The sequence below is a fragment of the Channa argus genome, chromosome 12 (assembly GCF_033026475.1).
Source record: "Channa argus isolate prfri chromosome 12, Channa argus male v1.0, whole genome shotgun sequence".
In the NCBI taxonomy this organism is placed as follows: Eukaryota; Metazoa; Chordata; class Actinopteri; order Anabantiformes; family Channidae; genus Channa; species Channa argus.
This window is the reverse complement of record NC_090208.1, coordinates 12,140,523-12,153,878: the sequence shown is the minus strand read 5'-3', so window position 1 is coordinate 12,153,878 and position 13,356 is coordinate 12,140,523. Positions and strand designations below refer to the sequence as shown.

Sequence of the window (13,356 nt, the reverse complement as noted above, 5' to 3'; positions counted from 1 at the left end):
TTAATTTCTGTCTTTATCTTTCTCTACTTACGTAAAAAAGTACAAACACAATGCTCTTAGGCACAAGTCAAAATTTAGCATATGTTCTGCAGCATCGTGAAGTGCTGATAAGGTAAGAACAAGACTGCTAAGATCCGTCTCCTGTATTGACTGGTGAGTCCCTGAAGGTTATAGTCATCATCATGCTGGAGCTATAATCAAAATGCTGACAGCTTATTGAACAAGCTATTGATCATCCTGTATGGCCACCTTTTTTTTTTTAATATTATACAGTTGATAAAGCAGAGCCAGAGTAATCTTCAGTTATTACCGGGAATAAAAACATCTCAGGGTTAGTGGAACAACCTTCTGCTCAAGAATTAATCCTAATGTGGCAATGTCAAAAAAAAGCTGTCAGCCTGTGATATTGTTGATGAACAAAGAATGAAGGCAAGAGCTGGTGCATTATTCACTTTTTGTTGCAGCTGCAGCACATATATAAGACTAAATGAGATTATTAATTTTGCCCATTAGGCGCATGTACACCATTCTCGAAACAATTTCATTTTCCCCATGAATGACATTCTTAGTTATGATTCATACAACGAACATGGAGCCACAAAATGCCACAAACCTACTTCAGCCACCCGTCACCAAACAAACACAAGCACAAAACCAAATACAAATGCACGTGAAAAGGTTAAAGTTGTTGGCATTTAGTTACCTTTTTGTTCCACTTCTATTTTTAGGCACGAAGGGGAGAGAGAGAGAGAAAGACAAAAATAAAGAACAGATTAGTAAAAGTGATAACTGCCTTTATTTTATATCAGTCACAAAAAAGAGGGGGTTAGTAAAATAGACAACAGTTAAATATAGTGTAAGCTTTCAGAAAGGAGAAGGACGTGTCACATATGAGCCTGCAGGAAAAGAAAAATGCATCACATTACAAACTATACAACATGTTTGTTTCCTTGTTTGTTTGGCAGTGGAGGGTGAGAATGTTAAAGCTGATGTACAGTCATCTGGAACAGTAGGTGACTTTTTATTTGGCTATACAAACCTATGCCAGTCAGCTTTTGGGGTAAAGGTAACACTCTGGGGTAAAGAAAAGTGCCTGGTACATTTCACACAGCACAGTACTGCAGGAGCAAGCGCTAAAGGTGTAATTTATGAACTACAGACTGATGAAAAATAGCATATAGCTACATGCCTCTAGGAGACAGCATCAGTGATGCAAACATGCATAATATATATTACTGTTTTTTTTTTTTTTGTCTTTTTGGCATCTGCATAAACCTTAAAAAAAGCCGGTAAGGCTAATACCACTGAAGCCACGAATGTACAGGAGGGATTGTGCTTTTGTTTTTACAAAGCTTTTCATTTTTTTGGAAAACAGCTTCTTGATGCTGGTGGAATGAGACCAGTGAAGTTGTGGTTCATCAAAACCAAAAAAAATGGCTAAAAAGCAATAAAACACGTCGGGATATAGAGGTTTTGCACTTTATACACTATTATCTACTTGAGATAAAATAATAAAAATAATATTCAATAAAAATAACTGTAGATGTAAGTGTTCAACAAGTGCTGAATACTGAGGGTCTGTAACAGCTTCTTAGGTTTTTACATGTTGCATCTATACATCTTCATCTATTCTCAGTGGACAAGGTTTTCATGAGAGTCATTGCATTTCCCTCGTCCCTTCCATTTGTAGTAGGGGTTAGCATCCACGCAGCGAGCCTGCTCCTGTCCCTTCCCCTCCAGTAATCCCGGGTTCTAATAAGAGAGGATTAACCTCTGTTACCAGGGCTTACAAGAGTCCTCTCCTCCAAATGGAGAGTGCAACAGAGTGAGGTATGGAGGTCAGTGTGTAGGGGCAGGCGGGGTAAAGTCTGAAAGATGGGAAAGTTATTAGAGGAGAACAATGTGAATGCAAGGCAGTGAGCCAGTGAAAAATTATCAGGTGGAGCTATGTTATAGGTGGGGGAAGGGGCAAATAGATGATGGGGAGGGCAGAGGCTTTCAACAAGTCATGTGTGATTGTCAGATCATAAACGCTGCACGCTGCTACATCAACAGCAAACGCTCCAGCCGTCATTGAAACACGATAAGTCCATACCAAGCCGAGCAACAATGGCCCTGGGCTACATCTGAATCACCCTTAATGGCAACACAAATTTGCCAATAATTTGGAGCTGCATGTGAACCCCATAGATCAAATCAAAGTAAACAGCCAAACGTCCCCAATCGAAGCCTCCTCACCTCCCACGAGCAGCGGCCACACAACAGGGACCGTGGGGAGGCCGGCATTTCTGATTGAGCGATTGCTAACAGTGGCGTGGGGAGAGGAGGGTAATGATCTATAGAAAAAGGCATTAGTGGTGGGGATGTGAGAAGTGGTACACGACACAATCGCCGAGGGGGATGGTGTGAAAAAGGACTAAAGGATGCGGATGAAATCTCTGACAAGGAAATACGCCGCTCCCAGAGCGACGGCATCGTTTGAGGCCGCGTATCGCTTGACCAGAAGAAGCCGCTGGATGCAGCAAGGTCACCTCTCAGATGATGCAAAACAATCTCATGTCATGTTCACTCTCGTTTGACCGTACGTGAAACATGCCGGCCATACAGGCCTGGACGTCAACATTTTACTGTGGCACAGACACATAAGGAGCAACGGCGAAAAAAAGCAGAGTGAGACGGAGAATTGATTCATTTGAAAAGCTTCTTTACTCCACCCCACCACCCCCATTGTGACCCTAATACGATTTTGGTCACGGCTGTCACTGAGTCACTAAAAAGCACTTAGCTCTCTCTTATCCTGTCTTCTCATCCTTTTCTCTCATCTCTCTCTCTCAGACTCTGATGTCTGAGAACCTCAACAATATACACACAAATAGACATTTAAAATAGATACCTATTGGAGCCGTGTGTACTTCTGTGAAAGGACTGCATCATCCTCCAGCACACATTGGCTCTACATAGATAAAAACTTTGCCACATACTCCACCAACGCCTTGTCCCAGTATATAATTGGATATATGCAGTATAGTGCTGTTTTCTATCTAATATCCGTTTTAATAATAGCTAAAAGCACAAACAGCTTTTCACCAAAGTCAACACATTTAGAGATCATTTTACAATACACACAAACACAATTAATCAGGATACTCCATTGAATTGTGAAAAGATGATGCTAATCACACCACTCTCCCAACCCGCTGCGATTCAAATCAAATCAACTTTAAAACACTGGAAGAGGTAATGAGCTAATTATTTGAATACGAGACGATGAGCATTGAGTGGCCATCGAATTACTTAAAAGCAAGAGAGGTTTGGAACAAAAAAAAAATACACCGATTTTGTGACTGGCTGGAATTTAAAGGATGCAAGGCCGTGCACGCTCTTGACATTTGAGCAACTTGAGGGGCATGTGTGGCATCAAACTGCCACTTGAAATCATAATTTGACTAATTAGCGATCACGCCACTTTGATGAATAGCATCGATCAGCCGAATCCGCCACCTGTTGTAAGAAATGAATTCATCACTCTGCTTTTGTTACGGGCAAGACAGGTGGATGCCTCGTCGGGATTCAATAAGTCTGGCAGATTTTTCTCGAGGTAATAGCTATAATCACCCTTATTTGGAAGCCAAAGCAAAGCAGAGAAAAAACAATATCACTGGCAGAAAATAAATCCTCTAAAGAAACTACACATCTCACGAGTGAACTTGCCAGTGGATTTACTGTAAGTCATTTATTTTAGCTCAATTATACAGAATAGACTAGCCAAGGATGAGTACTCCTTTTCACCCTGCCTCACGTGCATAGTTGCACACGAGCAGAACTGGACGCAGCCCAGTGGCGAGCGGTCTTATCTTTCCGCCACTGGGAAGCTCCACTTGAGCAGCTTGGGGTTAAGTGCCTTGCTCCAAGACACCTCAAATGCCTCTCATTCACTTTCCAAGACTGATCTATCTAGGGACTTGTCCAGGGACAGAAAACTGCTCTTTGTTTGTTGCCCTTAAAGGCGGCTATGGACACAGTACAGATAAGGATTCTACCAGGCCACAGTTCAAGTGATTACATTTCCTAGCCAGATTGGAGACAATTCTGGCAAAGGGTTTATGCAAAACAATAACTCACTGATCCATATGGATGCAGCTTCTTTCAGTCCGGCTGTTATATAGTTCAACCTGGCAAAGACATAAAGCTGGAAAAAGGCAGCATGGTCAACTCTGCAGCTTTGCTAATTGATCAAGCTGTTGCGCCTGATTTTCAAAGACCTATATGCATATCTTGCCTTTAAAATAATATCTTTATGATTAGCGATTCAGATTTAACTGAATACAATACAGGTGGACAATGCTGGTGCATCCTGCTGTTCAACCATACCATACCCTCTGAAAATTCAATTCTACTGCCACAGCATAATGTGCTATATTTGCTCACATAATGCAGAATTTCAAATATAATTTTCAGCTGAGAAGTCACTCTGCATACTTATTGTAGTCTACTTGCTGCTTAAGACACATGGTGAGCAGCTAACAATGGAGACCTTTAGCTATTGTGAGCTGCAGCCCCTGTCATGTGAGCGGCAGCTGTATGGATTTTCATTTGAATAATTAAAGCTTCCCAATTTCACACTAATGGTTGAGAGGTATCAAAATGGTATCATTAGCTGCTAATAGAGATTCATGGTGGAATGGCTTCAATATATTTTGCAATATTCCCCCCTCCATCCCCTCTCTCTCAGCCAAGGAGTTGCAGAGTGCAAACCCCTTAACTCAATCCCATCAGCTTTTTAATTAATGACACAAATTACGGGGCTTTGAATAGCATGTGCCTAAGGATGGGGGAGGACACCCAGTCCACCATCTCTCTTTCTCTGAATTCTCTCTTTATCTCTACCCCCCCTTCATCATTTCCCTCGGTTGCTGCTCATGAGTCTCCCATACCATCATTACAGGTTCCATTTCTCAACAGCCCTCTTTTCCTTTCAACCACTTGTCTGCTCTCTTTGTGCTCCCTTCTCGTACTTATTCAATCTCCTCCCTAGTGTCTCCTTTCAGTTTCCATCGCTTTTCTCTCTCCTTCCTACTGGGAAGCAGCTATGCTATCTCATAACCTTGACAATGCAGGATGCTGTGCGTCGCGCATGCTTGTTCTCCTGCCTGTGTGCATGCACGCATGTGTTTGTCTCTCTTGTCTTTTAGAGGGACAGGTGCAAGGACTTGGCACTCATCCAGCCTGCTGCCCACGTGGGACCGACCAACAGAGGGAGAAAAGGCAAGGGGGTGGGCAGAAAAGAATGAGGGTGTTTTAGTCTTGTGTGGCTGTATGTGGTGAAGCAACAGAGAACACAAGAAAAGAGAAGAATGAAGAAATGAAAAAGTGCTTTGATTAGTAGGGTGATCATTAAAAGGAGAGACCCCCTGAAAAGACCAATCTCTAGTTGCTATATCCTCAACCCAAACAAGTCTTTGAGACATTGGTTCCTGAGTGTGTGTGTATGCTACTGGTGGAGAAAACACTGACATGAAAGCTTTGCCCGCATTACATAAATGTGAATGATAATGTTTAGGAACATTTCTGTATATCACACTGAAAGCATCTCTTCCAATATGTTGGGGCATGCATGTTTTCGTCGATAACCATGAAAAAGCAGGGATGATTCTGTACGTATGTCGCAGAGCAAGAGGCTGACAAATTACACCAGCTTATTCACCATTAGTGGGGGGGAAACGGCTCCCACATGTCCAGATTCACCCCTTTCACACCGCCATTTATCCACATTGGTAATCACTGCTCCTCTATGCAATTATCTTGCACCTCGACTGGGAAAATACAGTGGAGAAGAAAACATTTTTCTCAGTGCAAGTACAGTACAACCATTGTTAGCCTACCCACAAACCTGCCAATTTTACATGGAATTCTCGTATTCTTTTCTTACTAAAACCTTTTTCAATAAACATCCTGTGTATGTACAGCTAGTTTACTACAGAATATACTATTATATTTTATTAAATCATCATAATCACAAGATAAACATATGATTATAATGTGTTTTAATTCTACAAAGTTATGTATAATGCAGTTGAATTAAATGCTAATTAAAAATGAACTAAATGTTTCCGTCTTGTATTGCTTTGCCAAATATTATTCATACTAATAAGGTTCTTTGCGTTTGAAAATGTCGTGATGCTCTATGAACAAGCATCTCCGCATCCTCACACAGACTTTTAACCACAGTGATGTTGATGGTGATCAATTGGCTATTTTGGCTTTAGTGATGTTAAACTGGAGCTTTTTACAGTCGACATTTTGAGGCACAACTTAACGTGACCAGTACCAGGACCCTGAGACTGAGCAGCTGAAATGAATTCGGCCATCTTTCAAAGCATTTTTTTCAAAATTCCTTTTTTTTCTCCCGTCACATGTCAAAACGTTAAGTGATCTTTTTGTTTGTGCCAGCAAAAATACAGGCTTCTGCTGTGGAAATCAAACACGCTGTACGTTCCATTAAGGCACCATTGGGACTATACATGATAAATGTTGAGCACAAGTTTTTTTTGTCACTCTCTAAGCAGCAACAGTAGATAGCGAGAGCCTTTGGGTAGCATTTTTTACCTACAAACCAACTAGACCCATTCTGCAACATGACAACAAGCTGCCAAGCAAACATTCACAATGGAAAACATACCTTTGCAGGGAAACAATTAGCTACTATAACATGAGCACATTAAACTGATTTAAAATGTATAAAGTTCAGAAGGTTCTGATGTGGTTCCTTTTCTTCAGTATCACTACTAACAAAATGCTGTCTGTCTTTGGCTTGAATGCTACAAATTACAGCGCAGGGTTGTTTACTTTCCCTCTCCATGTCAATGCAGCGGATAAGCCTGCTGGCTAAGCTGTCAATCAAAGACTGACACTGACACGCCTACTCAGAGGCTTAAAGAAACAGAAGTATTTGAGGCAAATCTTCTAAAACATTTTTTTTCCTTTAAATGATGAAATACTAAAAAAATAATAAGATGGTACACTGCTACAAAAACAGGACCTTTATGCAAAGGACAATTTATCAATGTGCTGTGACAAAAACAATCTCAGGAAAATCTGGCCACAGCACCAGCGTGAATGTGATGTGTCAGATATATGACAGAAAGTCATAGTAATCAGAGCTTGCAGCACAGGGTGGGGAGTGGTCAGCCGTCGCTGAGAAATGAGATAAATGGGAAGAAGTGGAGCTGGTCGTTCGGTTGGGGAGAAGAAAAAAAAACACAAAAATCTGAACAAACAGACTAATGCTCACTGGCATTTCAGTGGGGAGCAAGAGGGTTTAGTCGTGTGATGTATCTGCTGTCACGGTGTTGACTCCCACACTAGACCTGATGAGCGTGGATTGGAGAGCTCAAGGGCAAAAAGCCACTGAACCTCCATACAATCTGTTAAGTAGATTTACTGATAGCATCAAATGGAGTGATCTACTCTTCAAGAAGCTTAAAAGTTACTAAAAGATTATCCGAGGCAAAGAGAACTGCCCGGGTGCTAGGAAGGTAGAGCGCCGATGATTGGCGAGTATCAAGTGAAGCAAATCTTTATTTGTGAATCAAAAATGAGCCAGCTCACAGTGTCCGCATTACGGCCGTGACGTCCATGCAGTGGCCAGGCAGATGTGACCACTGCATGATGAGCCCAGTCATCACGCCACATTATGCCCAAGCTGCATTGTAAGTGATAGCCATGTGTGGAGCATCAATTTCATGGTTTCACCTGCCAACACAGAAGGACAGAAATTGGTTGCAGGTGCAGAGTAAAACTTGCCAAAACAATCCACGCCATTATTCAATTAGGGGCCCCTGAACCTGTTAGTCGTGTTACTATTAGCAAAATCAATTAAAAAACAATTAGGCGAGTTGGAAATAAAACACTTCGACACACTACATGGCAAGTTTCTGTGAGCTATGAGCTCAGGATTACGCTGCTCTGCTGAAATCAGAAAACTGATCGCATGATTATATGTCCTGGCTTAAGCTTCCAAAACACAAGCCGTATCTGATGGGGCTGAGCTGGATCCCACTGTGCGAGGCAAGATTTTACATTGTCCTTATTAGCTACAAACAGTGGAGGGAACTAGTGGCTCATGTATAGGAACCGACTGCCAGCAGGTTTCCTTCTTTGTTCTCCCACTCTCTTCTGGTCTCTGCCTTTCTATCTCTCACTTTCCCACCACCTCATCTGCCATACACACTGAGGTGTCAATTTTGAGAAGTGAAGTGAACAAAAGCGTTTCGCTGAAAGGACATGTAATTATCCCCTACCTCTATTTTTTTCCCCCTTTTTTTTTTTTTTGGATGAGGGGTTTGACCGGCCGCCTGGGCCAAATCAGTCAATTTGCCATGGAAACTACAGAGAAAGGTGCATCTAATTACTGGAGGGAGATGGTTGATGCCAAGGAGAAGGACAAGAAAGGTAACAACAAGCTGTCAACAACAGAGAGACTCTTTGTCGCAGAGCATGGCAACGAAGGTTTCAATGTGGTTTCTTGTGTGTCAAATGGCAAAATTTGAAGGGGCCACTGAGGACATGTAAGTGCATAATTACTACTGTGGCAGAACACTGGGCGAGGGGAAAGGCGACGCAGTCCTGTTGACCTCTCATGAGCTCGACCTTTGAGAGGAGCTGTTAGAGTCAAAGTTACACAGAGAAAAAGCCGGTGCAAAGTGAAAGGGGGGAAAGGTTTTAATAGGGCACTGAGAGAATAGGCGCACACCTCTGTCACCGAACAGCAGAAAATCAAGGTGAGATGGGGCAGCAGCAGGGGTGGAGAGAGAGAGGTGAATCGTGATTGGCCACCTCAGGTGCAGGTGCAGGTGCAAGAAGACTGTAGGTACATGCTGGAGGACGTTTAGTACAAGGAGAACTAAACAATTCTGAAGCTGAAATAAATCACTGTCATTATGAATAACTACAATTTCATTATTACGAACACGTAGTTTCATGTATTTGGTCACAATTTAATTTGTAGCAGTAGCAAACAGGCACGATAAGGCTGCAAAATTTGATTTTTTTACCTCTCCAGACTGTTCAGTATTACTCATTTATTACTACATGGTGATGAAAAGTACATTTAAATTAACTTTATATATTTGGGAAGTTACCCATTTGGCATTTGACACTTTAAAAACACATGATTAGCTGTATTATTGTACAGTTTATTTATTTACAGTTTAACTTTTCAAAGCATTTTCCAAATGTGCCTCCCTATTTTTAGCATGTGCCCCAGTCTGGCCACCCCAATAATACATTTCTAGATCCAGCCCTGCATGGCAGAGACAGATGTCAGTGTTCAGAGCACAGTCATGTTTATGAGTCATCATGAAGGGTCAGCACATCACTTCTGCTTGAGGGAGGCCGCACTAATCTGTAAAGTGCATGGGAGAGCATGCACAAACTGCACAAAGAGGAAAGAGTCCCATGGCAAATGACAAATGAGTACAGCCTAATGTTCATGTGACTCCAGGGGTAAATATCAGCAAATTCATATTACATACTTCTTTTTTAAATGTAGTCTGCATCTATTATTTGTTTCACCTTTCTTTTAGTGACGTTCTGCATCGCTCATTGTTCAATGAGATCTTATTTCCTCACACAAGAAACCCACAGCTCATGTCAAATAATTAGTCAGGTGGCAGCTCGAATGAAAATATGATGGGTGGACTTGTGCTGTGACACTGCCACAAAGCACAGACACTCTTAGTGGTAATTGTTGCAACACTTTTTTTTTTTTCTATTACAACTGATGGAGCGGATCAAATCGCAAATGAATAAAATCAATAGTGTATCTGCGGCATGTGTCTGTCGATTTAGCACACTCTGCTGCCGTTATTAACGGCGGATCTGATTGTACAATCCTGCTGGCTTACAAAGATATGGAGAGGAGAGTGGTAATTTATCCTAAAAGAAAAGAAGCCCCTCAAGCAGAATACAGATAAAAACTGCCAGTGAACGAGGTAGAGAGGAGAGGAGGGGCAGTTGTGATTGCAGAGTAAGGGAAAGAGGGTGGGGTGGGGAAGAAAACAAAGGGGTACACGGGTGGAAATGTAGGCGAAAGCGAGGGAGACTTGGAAGAAAAAGAGTAGGGGCAGCTTGTCAGTGGATGGCAGAGTCAAACCTTGGAGTCATGCGCGGCTGCTTCTCTTATGAAACCCTCCAATCCCTCAGTGCGTCTCGGCTACTTGGTATGGAGACTTGCGCTAAAAGCCCATTCACAACTGGAGCTGTCTCAAACCAAGACCCCCAGGCCAGTGTAATGTAATAGCTGACAGTTACAGTAACGTACAAACCAGTTGAGCCTACAGTCTTTGGCTTTTTTGTTTTTTAGGCGAATTCAGCACGACAGGTAGTGAAAAGCAACACACAGAAACACAAACAACTGTCTCTGACTGTGTCTCATTCCGGCCAAAAGGATCTGGTTGCATCACTGGGGAGTTAAAAAAAAAAAAAGATAGTCACAGGTTAATTACATTCACACCCTGCTATAAACTGCATCTAAAAATCTGTCTCTAGTGACCACTACTGATTACACTTTACTTCCCCGCTCAATATACAAATAAACGCCTACATGGCTTCTGCAGTGCCAGCAGAACGCTTTATCCTACAGTGATTCTGGGCACAGTCCATAGTTATACCACACAAGGTACTTCCATTTCCCTCCCTGGTGCAGCCCTAATTGACGGCCCCGACGTTACAGCCATAAAGCAGCCAGAAACAGTTTCACAACTTTTTCTGGGTTTTTCTTAAGGAAGTTTGTGGAAAAAAAAAAAAGAAGAGGTGGTTAGTCAGGGAAAATTAATTGGGAGCTCCACTGGGATTAGGACAGGCTGGAGAAACTTAGTCTTTGTGTTGCAAAATGTACCATTTCTACATGGAGCTACAGACAGTGACTAAGTGAAAGTAGCAAGGTCAGAATGAGATGAGGTTAACAATGGCAACAACCTTCTGACCAGTGGGATCAGAAAAAAATAAACCTGTATGAGGCAGAAAAAGACAAATTAAATCCTTCCAGTTTCACTCTCTAGTGGGTGGTGACCACCATCTACAAGTTCTAGGGGTTTACGGAAAGAAAAATGATAAAACGGTGCAACGGTAGGTTGAAAATAGAAGTAGATGGAAAGAAAATGTGCAGTAAGTCCCTCTTGGTTTGTGCAGGTAAAAACTATGAAACTGGTAAAATAGCATTGGGTACATTTTAATGAAGTTGCTACCGATTGCTCTGCGTCAGTGTTGACTGTACAGCTAGAATGTCAAGTTGTCAATTATAATCAGCCTATGGTTTTGGTTTAGCAGGTCACCTACCACGTACTGATAGTTGTATTTTGAGACATTTGGGATATTGCTGACATTCGGTGGCCGTAGTAAATATACCAGGCTGGCAGGGTTACGTTTGGTGGCTTAATTTAGTGACGACAAAGAGTTTGCAAGGAGGGGGTCACGGTGGATGGCTAAGATACCAGATGGACCAGATATCCAATTTTATTTTCTGGTGTTATCGTTACTAGTCAGTGTGGTTTGTGCCATTTAACCCACTAAGTCTTTCTCTAACATAACCTTCTTGTTTTTGTGCCTGAATGTAATCGAAAGCATGTTGTTGTGCAAAAACGAAAAAACAATGCTGTGCGTAATATTGCAGGCTAATGAATCTACTAGTATGTGAAACATGAAGCTAATGGCCCATATCTGTGCTGGTGATAACAACAGATAATGACCACTCAATGGTATGATGACATCTAAAGCAAAGCAAAATGTGCATGTTGCAGAGAGCGAGGAATAACAAAGCAATCTGCCAGCACTGTATTGCCAGGAAGTAATGTTTTTTTACATCACAACGTGAAAACTCCTGTCGGGAGGGGTACTGGGTGAACCATGTCGGGACATCACGTGGCTTTGATTTTAATTATTAGAGGTCGCTGGAGCAGCTGCAGACTGCCCATCCCCGAACTATTTTCAGTTTTATATGGTTTCTGAGAAAGTCACATAATGTGTCAGGATTTTGGCAGGCATAATTATTGTGACTTTGTTGTTCCACTTCAAAAGGTCACGGTAACACAATACCAAGGGTCAGATGGCAAGTGTCCACGGCATTTCCTCTGGCCTCACCTGGACTTCCTCTTTGCGCGTTTGTCCTGTCACCACATGCTGATCCTTCCATTTCCCTGCCCAAATGTTTCCACTCAAGTTATACGCAGCCCGGTGATGCTTTTCACCTTCTGCACTAATTAAATCCTTTTTATTTACTCCCTTCTGAGATGCCTCACCAGTCTAAACATTAACTGGCGTCCACTGAGCTGAACTGAACCGAAAACAACAAGTATGTTTTATGTTGACGAGAGTCAAACGGCCTTTCTTGCTGCTGTGCTAACGGAGACATGACATGATCAGACATGATTCCTCAAAGATATTAAAGTGCTGTGAACTGGGGGAGCTGATGGGAAGGTTCTGACAAGCACTGTCTGACAACAAAACACAGCTAACACTATTTCTGCCTGAATTTTCTACCATTTACTACATATGCAGTTTTACTCTTTGCAGCATGTTGTTGACGACATGCAGAACTATTCTGAGCAACACATTTTATTTTAGCACTATAGCTGCAATAAATATCTAGGATATTCTTACTTTATCATCTATAAATTACCAATATCCCATACAGTGTGTTCAGCGTAATCTGCCACACTGTTGACATAATTGACGCCATGGGGGATGAAGACATGAGGAAAGTGTTAATCTTCTGTCACTTACAACAAAGACTTTAACATCTGATAAACAACGGCATCGTGTCAATGGGTAAAAACTCCTCCGCACTGATATACTGTATTATTTTTCACATGCAAACGACACTGTCAGTAATATTTCCTGTACTTATTCATGGTGTGATGTTTTTTGGATTACAGGAATCATCACTTGTCTTCCACATCCACTGCTGCATCTGTTCCACAAGGCTGGGTGACACATTCATGATATTTTTGAACATGAGGGAACATTGACATTGAGAGCACGCATGTCGATTGGGCTGTTGATGAGTCACTGCTATTAGGAGGAAATGAGAATTGCAAAGTTGGTGAGAGACTGAAGGAATACATACTGTAGGGTACACATTCATACTGGACTTCCAGATATTTGTAGGTTCCAGGGCAGGGGTCAGGAAATACATCTGGTCCGGCCACAACAGCACACTGAGTCCGGTTATTACATCTGAAAACAGAGAAAAGGTGATTTTATTATAACAAAAACAGCAAAATTGTAGAATCATGTCCCACAGAAAGGCCCTGATATGCACAACAGTAGCACATTATTCAGATGTTTGGAGTATAAAGT

The 13,356-nt window shown here is 41.9% G+C and overlaps 1 protein-coding gene across 20 annotated transcripts in view; it reads right to left on the bottom strand.

Annotated features, from left to right (window-relative positions):
• Nucleotides 1-13,356, bottom strand: part of LOC137137609 (adhesion G protein-coupled receptor L3-like) — a 211,281-nt gene that overhangs the window by 85,928 nt on the left and 111,997 nt on the right. For 14 of the 20 annotated variants that reach the window (XM_067524090.1, XM_067524093.1, XM_067524091.1 and 11 more), the window contains 2 exons: nt 13,124-13,233; nt 704-718 (listed from right to left, as the gene is read on the bottom strand). In XM_067524090.1, the coding sequence (XP_067380191.1) occupies nt 704-718; nt 13,124-13,233 (125 nt within the window). The remainder of the gene's footprint in view (nt 1-703; nt 719-13,123; nt 13,234-13,356) is intronic. The other 6 variants (XM_067524097.1, XM_067524081.1, XM_067524099.1 and 3 more) reach the window with 1 other exon arrangement.